A 21,115-nucleotide genomic window follows, 5' to 3' on the forward strand; every position below is an offset into this window, starting at 1 on the left:
ACATGAAAGAAGAGATAGTAGTGGAAGTCCTATGAGTGATGTGAGATAAGGAGGAAGGGAGAAGAGGGAGCTGTTCTCAAGTGTTCTTAATTTTTATCTGTGAAGTATGAATTACATGTGGCCCTCATGGGATCATGGGACAGAGCATGGTTAGAATATGCAGTAAGCCTCAAATGCCTCCTCATGTCATCAAAGTGAGATATGATTTTGTCCAGTAGAGTTTTTATTCTAAATGTTCCTGTTGTATTCTAATACTATATGGGTAGTATAATATATAGCATGGGCATCTGGTGCTACCCAGTCAACTTGACCTTTGTCTTGCCTATGGACTCTGATGACTCTGGAGGAGAGAGAGGCTGATTACTTTGTGCAGCTTTGCCAAACTCAAATCCAACTCATATGCAAGTTAAGCCACTTTGCTTGTGATGTCACTGGTTCTCTTTGAGAACAAAGGACAAACAACAACTTAGTACAGTGCCTGGCACATAGTAGGTGCTTAATAAATGCTCATTTATTAGAGCTTATAAGAGCTCAATGATAGTAATAACAGCTGGCATTTATATAATACCTTGAAATTTGTAATTTACACATGTCTGATATATGTAAACACCAGATGTATCTTATTGAAACCCTTCTTCCTTTAAGACAAAGTTCTAACACCACCTTCTATATGAAGCCCTGCCTGATTCTCCAATTGCTAGTGCCCTCTGACCCTTAGAAACTTGTATTTAAATAACTTGAATTTACTTATATTTATTATCTTTAGTCTATATGTATATGTGTATATAATAAACATGTAGACATAGACATAAATATAGAGATATATATTTGATGTCTCCCAGCAGATACCAGGTCATTTTTTTGTTCAACAGTGCCTAGCACATGTTGCTCATTTAAAAATGTTTGTTGCGGGTAGCTAGGTGGTGCAGTGGATAAAGCACCAGTCCTGGATTCAGGAGGACCTAAATTCAAATCTGGCTTCAGACACTTAACACTTACTAGCTGTGTGACCCTGGGCAAGTCACTTAACCCTCATTGCCCTGAAAAAAAAATTTTGTTGATTGATTTCATAAACAACCCAGTGAAGTAGGTTCTATTATAACCACTACTAGCAAGGAAACTGAGGCACAGGGGAGCAACTTTTAGAGAATCACACAACCATGTTTGCAAAAGATCTGAGGTAGAGGATTTGCATAATATTGATTAGACAAGGTATCTAAAAAGTCCCAAAAGAACAAAGCTTTAATAGCTTCAAACTGCACTAAGACTTTTGGAATAGACTGTATATATACACGCATAGACACATGCATGCATGCATACACATACATATATGTGCATACATGTGTGTCCCATACAGACACATATGTAACATGATTCATGGTGGGAGACTAGAGATTGACTCAAAATATCAAATACTGAAGTCTAGTTTGTCTTTACTCCACTGTATTACCTTAGGCTGCTCTCTTCCATAAACAGGCATTGAGGCAATGAGGTTTATAGTAAAAGGAGTCATGGACTGAAGTCAACAAACTTACAGAGTCAAGTACCTATTGGCCACTAATTGGCCAAGTGATCTTGGGCAAGTCGATTCTTGCTGGCCCTGTATTTCCCCATACCTGTCAAATGGCATTGTTTACTTCATTATCTCTCCAATGCCTCCTACTTACAAGATTCTTGGAATATTTGACCCCTACTGAGGTCTCCAAATGATCTCTGTCCTCAGAGTCAAATTTTGTGTTTCTTATCCCACCCCCAAAAAGACACAACTGGACCATAGACAAAAGAGGGTTCAATGAGTTTATTGTCATATGACATGCTTAATAAACGCTTGTTGATTCACACATTTTATAGAAAAAAATAGAAAAATATGTCCAAAGCATATGAAAAGTCAGGTGTGTCCAAATTCTTCTATTTACAGTTACAGGGAGCCAGGAGCATCAGTGGCAGCAGCTACAACTCTTGCTCTGGGGGGCTTTGCAGATACAACCTTTGGCACACTTGGCACATCCTGCTGGGCAGCAGGAGCAGCAGCCTGAGAAGGAAAGACAGGAGATGAGTGTGAGGGGAGTCTGGTAGGGCCCAGTCCTAAGGAATTTAAGGAGTAATGGAAGGATGCTATATTATCAAGTCTCCTAATGGGAAACTAAAAGGATTTTTACATCTGTAGAGAAAGAGCAGCACCTTTAATCCCACTTATCCACCTCCAGAATACCCAAGCATCTCTTTGTCATGACAGGCTGGGACAGGTTAATTTAGGCCACAGAAAGTTTCTGTACCTCCACCCTGCCCCACCCCTTGCCCCCACATTTATTCTTTCTCACTCACTTTTCTTGCAGGAGGTGCATCGGCAGGCTTTACATTTGCAGGAGCCTGCACAGGTGCAAGAGTCACCTGGAGAGAGAGAAAAATAAGGAGGGAAGGTGAGCAGAGAAAAAGCCTAGAGCACTCACTGGCTAAGCTAAGGGGCAGCAGACACAGGTCAGGGATTCTCCTTTCCCTCTCATTCCCCAGTCCCTAGCCCTGATCGCCAATGGTCCCCCATAAGAGGTACCGACCTGAGATCTTCCTGCGCTTGCCATAATGAAGCTTTGGCTAAACCACCCGCCCTTATTCTTTTCTCAGCCTCCCAAAGTCTTCTCCCACCATCAAGGTGGGAGGCAAACACAAACGGTGATCCTAATTCCTGCCATTGTTAAGAGCCTCATCTGACACTATAGCCCTAACCACATCCCTCTCTGCTCCTCAGGGAGCACATTTCTGCAAGGGACCTTAAAGCCGACGCTTGTTCAAAGGAGGGAGCCCTTGCAGGTCTACTCCTGTCCTGAGCCCTGACTCTTTAGCAAGCACATTTATGGTTCAGAACTTTAACTCTTCGAAACAGAAGGGGGAAAGGGAAGAAAGTTTTCTGCTACTCCATTTTAAAACAGAATCAATCTCTTTCACCACGCCCACAACCTCTTTCCATCTCTGTCCCATCCCCAACTACGCCTGCACTGTCCCAGCACAGGCAGAGCATTGCTTGCCCGTGGGTGTTTCCAGAGCTCAGGAGTTCCTTACCGCTCACGCAGTCACAGTCGGGGTCCATGGCTGGCAGGTGGATGTCAGGCACGCAGTTCTCACAGAAGGATGGATGGGAGAAAGATGTGGAGGGAGAAGCGAGATGCTCCTATTTAAAGCAGAAGGACCAGGAGAGCGAGTGCAAAAGCCCCACCCCCTTTCTCTCTTCCTCCTCCCCTCCGCCCAAGGCCAGCCTCCTGCACACAGCCCCAGGATTGTGCACTTGGTGTACTTTTGTGGAGGTACTTCCCAGAACCCAGAGTGCTGTTTTCAGGTCTCTGGGCTACCCCTGATCCTGCCTCCTACATCAGAGGGCCTGTGTGCAGAGATGACCCCAGTGCTTCTTTTCTGCTCACGGCTAGCCAGTCAGTCCAGCCCAATGGGTCCTGGAGAGTGGTCCTGTTGTATCTTCCTTCTTTGAGGGCAAAAGTTCAGACCATCCCATTCCAAGATTCCTTTTGTATGTTTGGCTTGGAGTTCATTTTTTCCTGTTAAGGGCCCTATGCAAAACCAAGTTCTGGCTCCTACTGATTATCCCCCATGAGTACTCAGGGATGAGGGTGCCCTCTATGTCCATCTGTCGGCTGGCTTCAGTAGGAAATGTTAGCCTGGCTAACAGTATGTGTCAGAACTGTGTTTTGGTGCATGAGTAGGCAGAGAAAGTAATTGGGGATTTGAGGACATATTGAGGGGTTTGGGGAAGGGCATGACTACTTGGCTGAATCATCCTCCCACGCCCTAACGGGGACCTCAGTCTCCACTCTCTCTCCACTCTCTCAATTATTATTCTAGCTCCTGAGGGTTTGATTCACCTCCTATACATATGACTCCCAGATCTCTCTATCCATTCCTGTTCTTTCTCCTGAGTTCTGGTTTGGCATCACTGACTGCCTATGGGTTATCTCCCACTAGATGTCCCTTAGGAATCTCAAACTGGCTGCTCATGGCAGAGAGGGGAAGCACGACATAAGTGCTTTTGTAGTCAGAGAATCTGGATTCAAATACTGCTTCTGACTTTTACTACCTGTATGGCAAATCACTTCACCTCTCCAGGCCTCAGTTTCCTCATTTGTAAAACAAGAGACATCTCCTGATCTCAATCTAGAAGCCTACTTTCTTAAGTACTCCTGGATCTGAAAGCGAGGCAGCTGCCACAGAAGTTCCCTCAGGGTTGTTGGGTCAGAGCTGACAAGCTGAGAGGGTCTGTGTGACCTTAGTGGCTTCTGAAGGAGGGGAAAACTCCCTTTTGCCTTGTTCAATGGAACTTTGAAAGAGAAACAAACAAAGATGGAGAGACAGGCAGGATTCTATGATTTCTCTGAAATGCAGGCAAAGGAAAAGTGGTTTGTCCGGGTTTTTTCCCCTAGAGAATGAAATTTTGAGGAATGAAAACCAGGATAAGTCTTCCCACGTTCACCTCATGGGGAAGAATAGTTTTCCATTGATGTCTCTTTATCTCACTCTCTCTGTCTCTCTATTTTTGTCTCTAAAATTTTACTTTGTTTCTCATTCTGTCTTAATTTTTTCTCCTTGGATCACTCTCATGGTTTTTGCCTTTCACAGTTTTTTTCTTTAAAAAAAAAATAAAAGTATTTTATTATTTTCCAGTCACATGTAGAGATAGTTTTCAACATTTGTTTTTATAAGATTTTGAGTTTCAAATTTTTTCTCCCTCTCTCCCCACAGTTTTTTCCATCTATATCTCTTTCATTGTCTTGATCTTTCCCTCTATCTCTTACTCTCATTCCTCATTTTTTTCTCTCCACATTTTTCCTGTCTCTTTGAATCTGAGTTTTGTGTCCTCTCCCTCTCAGTCCTTCTCTCTCAACTCAGTCTTTCTCTATCATGTTGCTCTGAGGTAGGGAGCACACGTTCCGTCTTGTGTCTAGTGCAAGAACTGAAGGGAGTCAAAGAAAATTGAAATGGGAAGCCCAGGCATGTGTCATCATTATGCCACAGTGAAGGGAAAAAAACCACACATTCCTGGAAGTTACCAGGTGAACAGAATCAACAATCCAGCCCTAAGCTGTTGAAGGGAAGTTAAGTAATGAATGCTGGGAGAAACCCAAAAGAAAGCTGAAAACAAGTTGTCTTCTTTGAACCTTACTTTCACCCCCACAGTGTGTGTGTGTGTGTGTGTGTGTGTGTGTGTGTGTGTTTCTTTGTAGCAGGAAATGCTGAAAGAAGTGATGGAATAACATTCCTCTTTTTCCAGTAAATTTACCTAGCACTTTAATTTTTCCACTCCAAAAACAACAAAGCTCATCTGTGGGAATGAAAAGTAGATTAGAGCAGAGGAGAGACAAACTGAAAGGAAGAGAGAAGAGCAGAACAGGGGAGGAGGGGGGAATGTTGGGAAGTAATGGAGGGAAAAGGAGAGAGAAGAGGAGGGAGAGGTAGAGGGAGGAGATATAGGGAAAGAAGAAAAGAAAAAGAGGAGTGGAAGGGAAGGGAAGAGAAAGGAGGGAAAATGGAGGAAAAGGGAGGGGAGATGAAAGGAGGAGAGAAATAGGGGGAAGGAGGAGAGGAAAGAAAAGTAGAGGAGAGAGAAGGAGAAAGGAAAGGAGAGAAAAGCTTAGGGGTAAAAAATAAATATCTGGGATTCTTTTTTCCATCCCATTCCATAGTAGCAATTCATAGTCACCAAGAAGAGGTCCAAGAATTAGTATCTTTTCCAGTCTTGCCTTAATGAACAAATGATCAGGTTTCTAGGTACCAGATACTTCCACCCTGTTTCTGGCCAAGCAGTCCATCTTCCTAGGACCCAATCTTACCAGAAACAGATATCAATAGTCATATCCTTCTATCAAGGGAGATAAGTTCGACCCTCTCTCTCTGAATCATTATGTATCCATAGCAACAAAGTTATTTTTCTTTCCAGAGAACCTGTTAAGAGCCAGGCTCAGATTCCTGTATTCACAGTGATCCCTAAGATGCCCATACTGATGAATACCCCTGGCCTCCGTAAATAAAACTCATCTCTTGGACTTTTGTGCTTTTCAGACATCTATGCCATCAATATTTTTATACTTGTGTTCTTTGAGTATGAACAAGGGTAGGGATTATTGTACCTGACAGCTCACACTTTCACAGCTCTTTCTTAGAAAACACATATGTAGGGGCAGCTAGGTGGTACAGTGGATAAAGCACCAGCCCTGGATTCAGGAGGACCTGAGTTCAAATTTGGTCTCAGACACTTAACACTTACTAGCTGTGTGACCCTGGGCAAGTCACTTAACCCCAATTGCCTCACTAAAAAAACAAAAAAACAAAAAACAAAACCTTCGAAGAGTGTGTCCAAATCACCTACTATGCAGAGAAGATAAGGGGTTAAGGTTCAAGAGAGGGAGAAAACAGATTTAGATGTACAGACACAGAGTGCTGAGACCACAAGAGGAGTGTGTGGGGCTTCTAGGAAAAGGAGCTCCGGAATAAGGGCACAGAACAACAATGACTTTCTAGGGGTCCTATTGGACCATTCTTGCTAGGGGTCCATGAGTTCCTGGCTAGATAGAATGAGCTTTAGAATTTTCTGTGACTCCAAGCCAGGGATTAACTCTTGTGTCATGGACTCCTTTGGCAGTCCAGTGAAATCTATGGATGCCTTCTCAGAATAACGTTTTTAAATCATTGAAGGAGGGGCAGTGGATAGAGCACCAGCCCTGGATTCAGGAGTACCTGAGTTCAAATGCGACCTCAGACACTTAACACTTACTAGCTGTGTGACCCTGGGCAAGCCACTTAACCCCAATTGCCCAGCAAAAACCAAAAAAACATTAAATCATTGAAGGAAATATTACATTTCCGTTAGAGGTTAGAGAAAATCTACATGTATGTTCCCCGTACTATTCCCACTCCCAGATCCCCTGAAATTTATCTATAAAACTGAAACCCTACTCTAAAGCCTCTGAAAGAAGGACTGTTGAGCAGAAGGGAGTGGAGCGTGAGTGGTAAGTGTGCTTTGAGCTACTCTCTTAGAAAAGGGCAGAACTAACACTACCACAAAATGACATTGACATTGACAAAACAAGAAGTAGCTGTAGAGAAAAAGAAAAACTGCCTCTTCTCTTCAGGGGATAGATTCAAACAAACAAACTCCAGAATACATAAATATCATCGTTTACCCTTATACTACCCTGGTAGGAATGTATGCAGAAATATTTTTAGTTTTGTCATATCTCTTCCTCCTTCAGTCTTTCGGGCCTTGAAAACATTTGTTTCTTTTCTCCATAGACAAATAGATAGTTGCACACACACACAAAACTATTGTAGAATACTTAGATTTGTTGCTTTTTTTTTTCCCCCAAGGACCAGTCTAGTTTAATGTTAAAGTTTTGGGCCCAGAAGTTTTGGCTAAATTATGTTTTGCTAAATTTTGATCTGGGAAGTATGAACTTACTCAGCATAGATTTTCTGGGCCCAATTTCACTTAATATTATTTTAATCCTGGGTCATTTTTCATTCCAGAATTGTCACTTCATGCAATGTGTCTTCATACTACCCAGACTCTGATAGAAAGAACTCTGTGGTCAAGCCAGGCTGGTGGTACCCTTCTCCAGAAAACCAAAGAGGAGGGGCAACTAGGTGGTGGAGTGGATAAAGCACTAGCCCTGGATTCAGGAGGACCTGAGTTCAAATCTGGCCTCAGACACTTGACACTTACTAGCCATGTGACCCTGGGCAAGTCACTTAACCCTCATTGCCCTGCCTCCCCACCCCAATCAGATAAAAAAGAAAAACAAAGGGGTCATGAGAAAAAGTTCTTGTACCATCTCTGTGGGGCTGCTTCTCTTCTTCCCACCTTGCCTCATGTCTCCTCTACTCTGGGAAGCTCATTTACCCATTCACAATAAATAGTGCTTCAGTGTGTTCCCTCTCTTCCCATGGGAGTATATACTTTAAAATCTCTAGCAAAGAAAGGACAATGTTTAACCCAAAAGAATATTACTCATAGTGTAATTTTAGACACTAGGACCAGGTAAATCAGGTGGATATTTGGGACCTGGAGGCCTTGTAGACCAAAGCAATCCTGGAATGTTTAGCCAGGCCCTCTTGTGCTATATGACCAAGTTATATAGTAGAAAGAGAAAGGGATTAAGAGTCTTTGCATCTGAGTATGGATCCAACTCTACTATGTGTGACCTTGGACAGGTCATTTAACTTTTCTGGGCTTCAGTTTCCTCGTCTTAAAAATAAGAAGAGTTGACTAGACAATTCCTAAAGTATCTTCCAACTCTAAATCCTATGATGCAACAGCTCCAAGAAAATCTTGCTCCAAACTGTGGATTTGTTTCATTTTTCCAATAGAAGAAAAGACAAGGAAATTGCAGGTAAAGTGAATAGTATGACCAAGGAAACTCTGGAAGCACTTGAGATACACAAAATTGTCAGTCTGAAGTATAAAATACATGATGAGATGATATGATAATGGCTGGCATGAAATAGGCCAGTTAGGTGGCACAGAAGATAGAGTGCCATTCCTGGAGTCAGGAAGACCCATTTTCCTGACTTCAAATCTGCCCTCAAACATTTATTAGCTGTGTGACCCTAGGCAAGTCACTTACCCCTGATTGCCTCCAGGTGATAGATGATAGATAGATAGATAGATAGATAGATAGATAGATAGATAGATAGATAGATAGATAGATAGATGATAGAGGGAAGGAAGGAGAGAAAGAAAGAAAGAAAGAAAGAAAGAAAGAAAGAAAGAAAGAAAGAAAGAAAGAAAGAAAGAAAGAAAGAAAGAAAGAAAGAAAGAAAGACTCTTAAATTTGGATGGGGCCTTTAAGGCCATTGGGTCCAATCCATACCTGAAGAAAAATCCTCTCTAAAACATCCTTAGAAGGTGGTATCCAGCTTTTGATTGAAAATCACCCAAAGAGAAGGAGCTCATCGACCTCAAAGACAGCCTCTTTTACCTTTAGGCAGCTCTGGTTGCTAAAAGGTGGTTTTGTTGTTATTGTTTTAGATAAATCAAGTCTAAATCTGTTTCTTTTAAATTTCTACCCATCACTCCTAGTTGTGCTCTCTGGGATCAAGCAGAAGAAATGACATCCTTCTTGAGCTCTTGAGACGTTTGAAGACAGCCATCAGGGAGTTCTCCTCTCAGCCTTATCAAGGATTCCTAAATCCTTTCTTTGTCCTATAACATGAACCACTCATTTGACTCCCATCACACACTGGCTTGTATTATTGACTAACTCTTTCCTGGGCATGTATTGGTGTATTCCCAATAGGACTATTAACTTCTAAAGGGTAGGAACTGACTCCCAAGTTTCTTTTGTCATCCTCAGTCCCATTCTTCTAGTGCTCCTCATAGTAATGGATATAAAGTCTTCAAGAATTATCTCTGGGGGGCAGCTAGGTGGCACAGTGGATAGAGCACTGGCCCTGGAGTCAGGAATACCTGAGTTCAAATCCAGCCTCAGACACTTAACACTTACTAGCTGCATGACCCTGGGCAAGTCACTTAACCCCAATTGCCTCACTAAAAAAAAAAAAAAAAGAATTATCTCTGGCTTCCTGTGTGGCTTTGGAAACATCACTTAACCTTTCTGGCCTTCAGAATCCTATCTGTAAGTCAGGACATCTCCCACATTTGTAAAACTAGGAGAAATCATAATCATAACTGCTTGCTAAATATTCCCTTTGACTGGAGGACACAAACCTCTCTCCTCCCAAACCTGCTAATTAAGGCAGGAGCTCGGGTCAACCATCACTTCATTTCCCATCCAGCTGAATTTCTCTGGACTTTGCCATCATACCCTACCCTGCCCCAATGCGTGCTGGTTACCTTTCTCCCCTTCTTGCTTACTTTTGTATGTTGTCTTCCCCCTTTAGATTGTAAGCTCCTTGAGGGCAAGAACTGTCTCCCTATTTTCATGATTGTATCCCCAGCATGTAGTATAGGCCTTGTAGAAGGTTCTTAGTATTTATTGACTGACTGTTAACTAAAAGTTAAGGTGTTCATTGTCCCTAACCAAAAGCTCATTTTAAAGGCTGAAACTAAGATCCAGAAGCAAGGGATCTGCCCAATGAAATGCAGGTAGTGAGGGACAGAAACTGCATGAGAAATCATAAAGTCTCACTTCAATGTTCACTGTATTAAGATGTCTGTATTGCAGAGAGCACCTAGGGGCTAGTTGGTATAGAATGAGGGGTCACGTAACCATTCCCATCTTCAATGTTCAAGAGGTTCAATAGAAACAAGAGTCTGAGGGCTAATGATTGACATACATTTTCTCATTCTCAGATCCTCCCCTATTACCATGGAGCATAAAGTGATGCCTTATAGTACATGTAGAAAGAGATGCTTGTGAGGATGAGGCCTTATTTATATGCTTATGATAAGCTCATAGAAGTGTAAAATGTAAACCCACCACACCTTCTGAACAAGTTCCTCCATTATTTACTCAATGACAGGAAATGTGGGGGCAAAAGAAAAAAAAAAGCCTATACTTGCTCTATCTTGTAAGGCAGGGAGAACAATGAGAACTTCCCCCTTTTTCCTAACCAAACTTTAGTTGTGTAATGATTGGAATGACGCCACCTACTGGAGACTTGCTGTGGAGAGCTCCACCATGAGGAAAATGCCTCAGAGGCATTGTGGCTTTTCCTTGGCGTCAGGAAATGACGTTTGCTCATGGGTGCTGTCTATCAAGTCTACCAGCCAATCAACTGGAGGAGCCTCCTATGGTCTGGGAGGAGACAGGAAGGAGGAAAGGGAGCCTGCGCAGAGAGCGCTGGCCTTTTTGGCTTCCGGACTTGATGGTGGTGGCGGCAGAGGACTTCACAGGAAATTTGAGGAAAGATAGGAATGCCAGGCTGTTAGAATTCTGTTCTCAATCTTTTTCTTTCTATTTTCCAATAAACCCTTAAAAACCTAAACTCGTTTTATCAGTGATTTTTAGTCAGTTTCCCCCAAACTGGGGGAACACATTAGAATCCACATTTAGAATCTTAAATTACACAGTTTGGTGACCACGAAGAGGAAAACCGAACGTTCATCTTCTGATCTTCTGATTTGATGAAGATCCCACAGCAGTTATCAGGCAGTTTAGAGCAATTTTTAGAGCATATCAGCCCACTTGGAATGATGTTACTGACCTTATGGAAACAATATTGTCCCCAGGAGAAAGAGCAGATATAGTAGCTGCAGCAAACAGCCTGGAAGCCACGGGAAAGGTTGATATTGGGTGGCCTATTCAAGACCCTGACTGGGACCCCAATAACCCTGAGCATTTTGATATGTTGAAAGATGCAAGGGAAACATTGCTGAAGGCAATGGAATCCTGTATTAGAAAGACTGATAACTGGCAAAAATTTATAGATATAGTTCAGGGACCTGATGAGAGACCTAATAGATTTTATGACAGGCTGTGTAAGTATGCCAGGCAATATGCTAGACTAGACCCATTAGACAGTAGAGATGCCCATATTATCTGCTCTCATTTTGTAAGCCAGTCATTACCAGAAATTCGGAAATATTTTAAAAAGCAATGTCCTGGGTGGAATAGTTTGAGTCCTGACAGACTTAAAGAAATAGCAACATATATTTACGAAGGAAATGAGAGAGAAGAAAGGAACAGACAGGACATTTTAGCTCCAGTACAGGAAACAACAGGGCAGAGAAACTGGAAAATTGAAAATCGTTATCAACCCCCTAAATTTTGTGAGTACTGCAAAAAACAAGGACACTTCTTGAGGGAATGTAGAACTAGAAAACAAGACCTTAAGAGGACAATGACCGAGAGCCTTGAGGAATTCTTTGGGGGAAATCGAAATAATTTTGGAAACTTTTATCAGAAAGGAAACAACCGGAGTAATTATAACCCTTATTACAGGCAGAATCAAAATGGATATAAATCTTTTCAGGGGGATACAAAGAGACAGTATCAGAATAACCGTAGACCCTATCAGGAAGGAACAGGACAGAACCAGAATCAGGGTAACCATGAACTCCCTCAAAGGGGGGCACAGGATTGACAAGAGGAAGGGGAGGAATGGAACAAAGATAATGAAAGCAACATATTCCCAGATCTGGATTTTTTGAATGCACTTGTGCCAGTTCATTCACCTCCCCAGAGTAATGAACCTCATGTGACCCTCAAAGTAGGGGACACGTATTATGACTGTTTACTAGACACAGGAGCTTCTAAATCAGTATTAATAAGCAAACCAGATGCTGGGTGTAGACCTGTAGGATTTTTGAATGTAGTAGGAGTCTCAGGAAAGAGCCAGAGAGTGGCAAAATTGAATCCTCGCATGGTATCTATGGGGCCCTTAACAGTAGAACATTCATTTTTACTCATGCCTGATGCCCCTGTAAATTTATTAGGTCTTGATCTCCTTTGTAAGCTTAGAGCAACCATATCTTGTGCTCCAGATGGGGCTGTCTCCCTACAATTGCCAGAGGATACTGTTCATTTATTACCAATTTTACTTACAGAAGCTCAAGGAACAGCAGGGGAGGTATCCAAAATCCCCTCTGACATTCCTGAGTCTTTATGGGCCTCATCCCCTAATGAGGTGGGGCTCCTTAAGTCTGCCATACCTGTTACCTTTAAAGTTAAGGGGGGACCACCCCCCTCCATTCCACAGTATCCATTGTCTAGGGAAGCAATAGAAGGGATCACACCTATAATTGAGGCTTTGAAAAGCCAGGGTATTATTATTCCATGTCATCACTCTCCATGCAATACTCCCATTTTGCTAGTTAAAAAACCCAAGCCTGGGCCAGATGGTAAACCTGTTTATCGTTTTGTGCAAGATCTTAGAGCAATTAATAATTATGTTATCCCTAGACATGCTATAGTGGCTTCCCCTTCTACCATACTTTCTTCCATTCCCTATGAATCTACATGTTTCACAGTGGTAGACTTCTGCTCTGCCTTTTTCTCCATACCAGTACATGAGAACTTCCAATATTTATTTGCTTTTACCTGGAAAAATAGACAGTGGACCTGGACTAGACTCCCACAGGGATTTGTAGACAGTCCTACATTATTTTCCCAAATTTTACAGCAGGATCTGGCCTCTATTACCTTTAAAGGCTCCACACTAGTACAATATGTAGATTACTTACTTTTGGCCTCTCCTAATGCTGAAATTTGTCAGGAAGATAGCCGTCACTTACTGCTGGAGCTGCACAAGAGAGGACACAAGGTTTCCAAGACAAAGGTACAATGGTGTTTGCCCCAGGTAGAATATTTAGGATTTATTTTGGCTGTTGGAACTCGCTCTGTCTCTTCTAAGAGAGTCCAGGCCATTCAACAACTTTCTGCCCCCTCTACTAAGAAGCAATTAAGAGCCATTCTAGGAGCAGCTGGGTACTGTAGACAATGGATACCCTCTTTTGGTGAAATTACTAAACCTCTCATAGCTCTTACAAAAAGTTCTGTTCCAGACATTTTACAGTTGGATCCCCAGCATCTCTCAGCCATAAAAGAATTAAAACAGGCCTTGTTATCAGCACCTGCCCTAGGACTACCAGATTATAGTAAGCCTTTCACTCTCTTTGTGCATGAACAAAGGGGGGTGGCTTCTGGAGTCCTGACTCAGTCACTGGGGCCTAACCAACGCCCTATAGCCTACTATTCAATTCAGCTGGACCCTGTAGCGGCTGGAGTGCCACCTTGCCTTAGAGCAGTGGCGGCCACAGCCCTTTTGGTAGAAAAAGCCTCTGATTTGGTCCTAGGTAACCCTCTAACTGTGCAATGCCCTCACAAAGTGGAGGCTCTCTTGCTACGTCACAGGACACAAGCCTTTTCAGATCAAAGGCTGGCTAAGTATGAAATAACCCTGTTAGGTAATGAGAATATCACTTTAAAATGCTGCACAGTTCTCAATCCAGCAACACTACTCCCTAACTTACCATTCTCGGGGGAACAGTTGCATGACTGTGCTTCTTTAGTTGATATGGCTGAAAAACCCCGTGATGATCTTTTTGATACACCTTTAGAAAATCCTGATCTTGTCCTCTATACAGATGGTTCCTCATTTATGAGAGAGGGAACCCGTTTTACTGGAGCTGCTGTAGTTTCTGATTATGACACCCTCTGGGCAGCTTCTCTGCCTTCCCATTTTAGTGCACAGGCTGCTGAACTTGTGGCTCTTACACAGGCCTGTAATATAGCCAAAGGTAAGAGTGCTACTATTTTTACTGACTCGAAATATGGCTTTGGCATATGTCACTTTATTGGTATGATTTGGCGTCAACGAGGCTTTCTAACATCCTCAGGCAAGGCTATTGCCAATGGGGACCTTATCAAGGACCTCTTAGATGCCCTGAAACTGCCTTCTTCCCTAGCTGTTGTACATTGCCCTGCCCACACAGGGAATAGTGATCCTGTTTCAAAGGGAAATGCACGAGCCGATTCTTCAGCCAAGCTTGCTGCATTAGAAGCTCCTGAACATGTATTTAACCTTTCACCTTCTGAGGATATTCCTTCCAACCTAACCTATGATGATTCTGAAGTAGAAAAGTGGAAAAAGAAATTTAAGGCGAAACAGATCAATGGCATCTGGGTGTCTCCGGAAGGTAAGCCATTTCTTCCCTGGAAATTCTACCACCAGGTATGCCTCTCTATTCACAGAAAAGGCCATTTTGGTACACAAGGCATTGTAGACTCTATTAAGAGAACCTGGATAGCACCAGGTGTGACTAATACAGCATCTCGAATCTGCTCGGGCTGTTCCACATGTCAGTCCTATAATCAGTATGCTTTTAAGGCCAAAGCTTATGGAGGGCGTCCCCTAGCATATACACCTTTTGAGCACTTACAAATTGATTATATTACTATGCCAAAAGCAGGACATTATAAATTTTGCCTTGTTATAGTTGATCAGCTCACTCGGTGGGTGGAGGCCTTTCCCAGCCCCCGAGCCACAGCTGCCTTTGTTGCCAAAATTCTTCTTAAAGAGATAGTACCTCGTTTTGGCCCACCAGCCCGCATCGATTCTGACAAAGGCACACATTTCACTGATTCGATTTTATCCCAAATCTACTCTTTCTTGGGAGTGACTCCAAAATTCCACACGCCCTACCATCCACAAAGTTCAGGCCAAGTTGAACGTATGAATAAAGAGCTTAAGAGCATGATTGGCAAATTATGTACTGAAACCCATTTGAAATAGCCTGATGTTCTACCATTGGCATTATTCTATCTACGAAGTAGACCAAGGGGAGAACTTCATATATCTCCTTATGAAATGCTTTTTGGTCACCCTCCTATCCAAGCTAAAACTTTTTCCCCAGTTTATACATCACTGGTGGGAGGTGATACTTCTGTTGCCTCCTATATACAGGAATTACAGACCAGGCTACGTGAACTCCATGAGGCAGGAGCTGTGGTCCAGGCAGGCCCATTAGACTTTTCATTGCATAACTTCAACCCAGGAGATAAAATATATGTAAAGAATTTTCAGAGAACCAGTGGAACCCAACCTGCCTGGGAAGGACCTTTTCAGGTATTATTGACAACTCCTACTGCCATTAAAATTGGTGAAAAAGACTCATGGATTCATTGCTCTCATGTAAAGCCTGCACCATTCATAGGTGAAGAGATTTCAGATAGACCTGAGGTAGACGCTAAAAAGCTAAAAACCCTAACGATAGCAACTGTTAAAGAGCAAAGAGAGTTCAGAGGAAATAGGCAGTTCCCATTTGATAATCCCACTGATCAGTTAAATGCTTTGGGACTCAGTCTTCGTAAAGTATCAGGAGACGGAAATTGCCTTTTTAGGGCTTTAGCAGACCAGCTAGAAGGTCACTGTAGAAATCATCTCAGACACAGACAAGAAGCTGCTTCTTATATGATTAACCATAGACAAGAGTTTGAGTCTTTTATAGTAAATGACTCCCCTTTTGAAGAATATGTTGATGAATTAAAGAAATTTGGAAAGTGAGGAGGAAATGATACAATTGTAGCATTTGCTAAGCAGCATCAGCTGAATGTTGTGGTTCATCAATTAAATCAGCCTTTATTGAAAATCAGTGGCACAGACAAAACTGATGCTAGAGAACTCCACATTTTCTACCATAAAGAACATTATGACAGCATTAGAAAGATCAATGACAATTCAGAAACCCCTGCCACTTTGGCTTGCAGAGAATTGGGGAACCAGTTAAAACAATGTGGCATACCCCAAACTCTAGCAGCTTAAATACCTTATAATTTAACAAGCATTTCCTTCTACAGGCAAAAGCACTGAAGCACATGGCCTAGTTTTCTGGCCCACCTCAACTATTTTTTTTAAATTTTTTTTGGTTTTTTTGTTTTGTTTTGTTTTGACTTTTGAAAGGCACTAAAAAACCTGGAATTCACCACACCTTTAAGTTCTTTAAGAGCACAAAAGGGTGCTTAGCGAATCTTTTGTTTTTTATTTTTATTTTTGGTTTTGCTTTGTTTCTTGACTTTTGTTTCTTTTGCTTTTCTTTAAAACTAAATTTTATAAACTAAGTGATTATTCAAAGATATTTTAAGTATATGCTGTGGGTGAGGCTATCGGGCCTCAGAAGCTACCAGAATTCTTTTTTTTTACTCTCTTTTTGAGAGAACCATGAGTTCTAATGAGTTTTTTTTTCTTTCTCCTTTCTCTTTTATGTTGTTCTGTTTAACTAAAAAAGACCAGAAAGGGTTATTGAACCCTATTGCTTGATACCTCACTGAAAACATTGAATATTGAAATCTTATTTCTTTTTGAAAAATTAATCACCACTTTAAGTATCTGCTACTGTTATACTAGAGAATTCATGTATAAGATGATGTGGTTTACTTGCTAAAAGAAGATTATGTGATAATGTCTAATGTAATCAGCTATTTACATTCGTTTATTATTTATATGTCATTATACTCTGGGTATGGTTTGGAATTATTGTATATATCACTAATATATTCTCAGTTATGCAGCATAGCACGCATTTTCACCATCATACTGTCTTTGGTGAAATTAATGAGATTTTGGAAGTATGGAAACTTATCATTTCAGAGACTAATTTGCTGTGAACTCTGATGCAGGCCCTGGAGAGAATATATGTGCAACAAAAGGAGAGACAAGTATACGTAAGTCCATGGTTTGCTTATGATGATGACTATGTAGAGCACAATTACTAGGCACAGTCCAGTATTCATCCTCTCTCCCTCCTAATTTAACCTAATTTAACTGAACTTAATTATCTTTTTATCTCACTCAGTTGAACTCACCTGTGGCCTAGCACAATCACTGGCTATCTCGGAACCATGAGATATGGTATGATAACCTTTCCATAACATTTTCAGGTGTCATGAACACATACTAAATTTGGCTTTGATCCAGACACATGGTGGTAAAAAGTGTTACACATTGCATAACTACCTCAACCCTCTATTACAAGTCTAACCATATAAAGGAAGGAATGTAATGGAATTTATTAATTTGATCATTGACAATGCTATGCTAAGGTTTAGTAAAAATACAGCAATTCAAACAGTTAAAGAAGAGAATCCAGCTTTCCAGACCAGAGTCCAGAATCCAGAATCCAGACCAGAGTCCAGAATCCAGTTTTCCAGACCAGAATCCAGTTTCCTCCTGATGACATCTTACCACTTCAAGAAGACAAGAGAACTCAGAGACTTTATATGAACTGTTTTGCTTTGTTAGTTTTTGCTATCTCCTTTCTGTTATAATATACATCATCTGTAACATGTACCCTCTGCAGAGGCCCTCCCTTTGCAAGACTAATGTCAAAGCGTCGGTTCATGAGGACCAAAAAAAAAAAATCGCCCCTCTGGACAAAACTTTCCTCTCTTCCTTTTCTATATTATTGTTCACATATTATTAGTTAGCAATAGTTATTATATTCTTTTTACTGTTCCGTCAAGGAAACATTTTGTTTCTTGAGGAACAACAGGGGGGACTGTAATGATTGGAATGACGCCACCTACTGGAGACTTGCTGTGGAGAGCTCCACCATGAGGAAAATGCCTCAGAGGCATTGTGGCTTTTCCTTGGCGTCAGGAAATGATGTTTGCTCATGGGTGCTGTCTATCAAGTCTACCAGCCAATCAACTGGAGGAGCCTCCTATGGTCTGGGAGGAGACAGGAAGGAGGAAAGGGAGCCTGCGCAGAGAGCGCTGGCCTTTTTGGCTTCCAGACTTGATGGTGGTGGCGGCAGAGGACTTCACAGGAAATTTGAGGAAAGATAGGAATGCCAGGCTGTTAGAATTCTGTTCTCAATCTTTTTCTTTCTATTTTCCAATAAACCCTTAAAAACCTAAACTCGTTTTATCAGTGATTTTTAGTCAGTTTCCCCCAAACTGGGGGAACACATTAGAATCCACATTTAGAATCTTAAATTACACAGTTGCAATACTTTAGTGAGTCAATGTGGTGTGACATGAAGAGCCTTTTACTTGTAATCAGAAATCTTGGCTTTTGATACTTATTAGTTGGTTGACCACGTGCAGTCTTAGCCTCAGTTTCTTCATCTGTGAAAAGGGGCTGGGGCAGCTAGGTGGCACAGTGGATAAAGCACTGGCCTTGGATTCAGGAGGACCTGAGTTCAAATCCAGCCTCAGACAGTTGACACTTACTAGCTGTGTGGCCCTGGGCAAGTCACTTAACCCTCATTGCCCCTAAAAAGGGGGGGGGGCTAATGGTGCTTTTACAACCTTCCTCAGTAGATCATTGTGATTTTTTTAAATGGCTCGGTAAACCTTACAAATATTTTAGATATGTTTCTTATCTCTATACACCAAACACAAAAGAATAGAACAGCGATTGACTATTGTTCAATAAGTTTATTTCCATTCACACATTTCAGAGGGAAAGGGCAGTAGAAAATACGTCCATGATATGTAAAAGCCAAATCTGTACAGATTCCTTTATTTACAGGCACAAGGAGGCAGGAGCATCAGTGACAGCAGCTGCAACTCTCAGTCTGGGGGGCTTTGCAGACACAGCCCTGGGCACACTTGGTACATCCCACTGGGCAGCAGGAGCAGCAGCCTAAGAAGGAAAGACAGGAGATGAGTTTGAAGGACTATGGTCTGAGAGTCAGCCATAGGGATGATTATGGTGATGGGCTCAGAAGTAAGAGAAGGATACTATTTTTACCAAGACCCCTTATAGGAGACTTAAGAGATTTTATATCATTTGGAAGTAACTCCTCCTGATCACCCCCACCTCACTTCCCTAGTCCTCTTACCCATCTCCTTAGTGGAAACCCAGTTATCTTTCTGTCATGGCAAAAACTGTTTAGTTCAAGCCATGGAAAACCACACCCTACAGAAACACTCACTTTTCTTGCAGGAGGTGCATCGGCAGGATTTGCATTTGCAGGAGCCTGCACAGTTACAAGAGCCACCTGGAGGAAAGGAAAGAATGAAAGAGGGTCAGCAAAGAAATAGGTGTAGCATTCTCTCTCATTCCCTGCCACCAAATGGTCACCAAGAGGGACCAGATCTGAGCTCTTCTCAGTCTTGCCTTAACAAAGCCTGTCTTTCCTAGCTTCCCAGAAAAATCATCTTCTCTTACTAAAAAGGGCATAGACCCAAACCCTACTCTTAACTAGGCTCCATCTTTTGGGGTCTGACATCCTGTGGGCCTGAACACCTTACTCTGCTCATTAGGTGGAGGCAACTAAGGGGAGCATAAAGCATTGGAGTCAGGAAGTCCTCAGTCCAAATTTAGCCTCAGACACTTATTAGCTATGTGACCCCAGACAAATCATTTCACCTCTATCTGCCTCAGTTTCCTCATCTGTAAAACAAGGCTAATAAACACAGGGTTGCTATGAGGATAAAATAAAGTAATATTTGCAAAGCATTTTGAAAACTAAAGTCCTTCATAAATGCTAGCGATTGTTGTTATTATTTCTAGAAAATCCCCTTAAGCCTGTCCCTTGTTGAAAAGAACCCTTCTCACATCTACTTCTTTTTTCTTATCATAAAAGTATTTTATTATTTTCTAGTTACATGTAGAGATAGTTTTCAACATTTGTTTTTATAAAATTTCTAGTTCCAAATTTTTCTCCTTCCCTCCCTCCCTTCCCTCCCCCCTCCCCAAGACAGCAAGCAGTCAAATGTAAGTTATATATCATATCTACTTCTATCTTTGGAGCTGTGACAACTAACTAAGCACACCTATAATTCTGGGGTTTTAGTTTCTTGGACCTGGGGTGGAGAAAACAAAACTTTTCATGATATTTTATATTAAAATGAAACTACCTGTCCTCTCCGTGCTCACAACCTCTTTTCACCCCTGCCCACTGTCTAGTACCCAAATCAAGGCTGCCCCCAGAACATCTGGGACATCCCTGACTTGGAGTTGTTTCTACAACATGGGAGTCCCTTACCGCTCACGCAGTCACAGTTGGGGTCCATGTCTGGCAGGTAGATGTCAAGCACGAAGTTCTCACAGAAGAAGGGTGGATGGGAGAAAGCTGTTGTGGAGGGGAGAGTCGTGCCTTCTCATTTATAGGGAAAGGTCCAGGAGAGCGAGTGCAAAGGCGCCGCCCCCTCTCTCCCCGCTCCTCCCCTCTGCCCAAGGCCAACCTCTTGCACACAGTCCCGGTGTTTCGCTGACTCATGGGCTCTGTGTACATAGACTTGTGGATTTATTACTTAGATCAGAAAGCGCTGAGTGCAAATCTCCAAGAAGACCCTGATCCTGCCTCCCACACAGGAGAGGCGGTGTGCAGAGAACAGAGCGCACGCTGCAGGCTCTCCCCGTGCGCCCCCCACCCCCACCCCCGCCCTGCTCCCTGAACAAGCAGCCAGTCTAGCCTCGCATGGGACCCAAGATTCCCAGAAAGTGTGTCCTGGTATCCTTTTTATTTGTGGAGATGAGTCCGTACCTTTCAATCCCGAAATTCTTCTGTATCTTTGGCAAGGAATTAATTGGGTTCCTCTACTAGACGCCCCGTTTAAAAGATGCTCCGGCCCCTTTTCTCTCAATGGGATGTTTTCCTATGAGCCCCCAGGGGATGAGGGTGGGAGTCCTCCCAGTCCAGCAGCCTCCCAGCTTTTGGAGGATCTGCTGACACAATTAACAAAAGCGAGTGAAAGTACTTAGGGTA

At 42.2% G+C, this 21,115-nt stretch overlaps 2 protein-coding genes across 2 annotated transcripts; both read right to left on the reverse strand.

Moving 5' to 3' along the window:
- Positions 1-1,783: 1,783 nt before the first annotated feature.
- LOC122742810 (metallothionein-2-like) lies at positions 1,784-3,181 on the reverse strand. Its single transcript, XM_043987334.1, has 3 exons — positions 3,058-3,181; positions 2,326-2,391; positions 1,784-2,032 (listed from the first exon to the last, which is right to left on the reverse strand). The coding sequence occupies exons 1-3, from the start codon at positions 3,083-3,085 to the stop codon at positions 1,938-1,940; spliced, it is 189 nt and encodes a 62-aa protein (XP_043843269.1). The 5' UTR covers positions 3,086-3,181; the 3' UTR covers positions 1,784-1,937.
- Positions 3,182-18,821: 15,640 nt separating this feature from the next.
- LOC122742145 (metallothionein-1E-like) lies at positions 18,822-20,546 on the reverse strand. Its single transcript, XM_043986188.1, has 3 exons — positions 20,393-20,546; positions 19,337-19,402; positions 18,822-19,044 (listed from the first exon to the last, which is right to left on the reverse strand). Exons 1-3 carry the CDS (start codon positions 20,418-20,420, stop codon positions 18,950-18,952), a joined length of 189 nt encoding a protein of 62 aa, XP_043842123.1. The 5' UTR covers positions 20,421-20,546; the 3' UTR covers positions 18,822-18,949.
- Positions 20,547-21,115: the final 569 nt, after the last annotated feature.

Source organism: Dromiciops gliroides, chromosome 2 (genome assembly GCF_019393635.1).
Source record: "Dromiciops gliroides isolate mDroGli1 chromosome 2, mDroGli1.pri, whole genome shotgun sequence".
NCBI lineage: Eukaryota > Metazoa > Chordata > Mammalia > Microbiotheria > Microbiotheriidae > Dromiciops > Dromiciops gliroides.

Excerpts from the sequence above, each read along its gene's own strand:
- LOC122742145 (XM_043986188.1), bottom strand. The coding sequence starts at position 20,420 with ATGGACCCCAACTGTGACTGCGTGAGCG. Across the intron at positions 19,403-20,392 it reads CAACTGTGACTGCGTGAGCG|GTGGCTCTTGTAACTGTGCA; the intron begins GTAAGGGACTCC and ends CCTTTCCTCCAG. Across the intron at positions 19,045-19,336 it reads ATGCACCTCCTGCAAGAAAA|GCTGCTGCTCCTGCTGCCCA; the intron begins GTGAGTGTTTCT and ends TTTCCTTCTTAG.
- LOC122742810 (XM_043987334.1), bottom strand. The coding sequence starts at position 3,085 with ATGGACCCCGACTGTGACTGCGTGAGCG. Across the intron at positions 2,392-3,057 it reads CGACTGTGACTGCGTGAGCG|GTGACTCTTGCACCTGTGCA; the intron begins GTAAGGAACTCC and ends CTCTCTCTCCAG. Across the intron at positions 2,033-2,325 it reads ATGCACCTCCTGCAAGAAAA|GCTGCTGCTCCTGCTGCCCA; the intron begins GTGAGTGAGAAA and ends TTTCCTTCTCAG.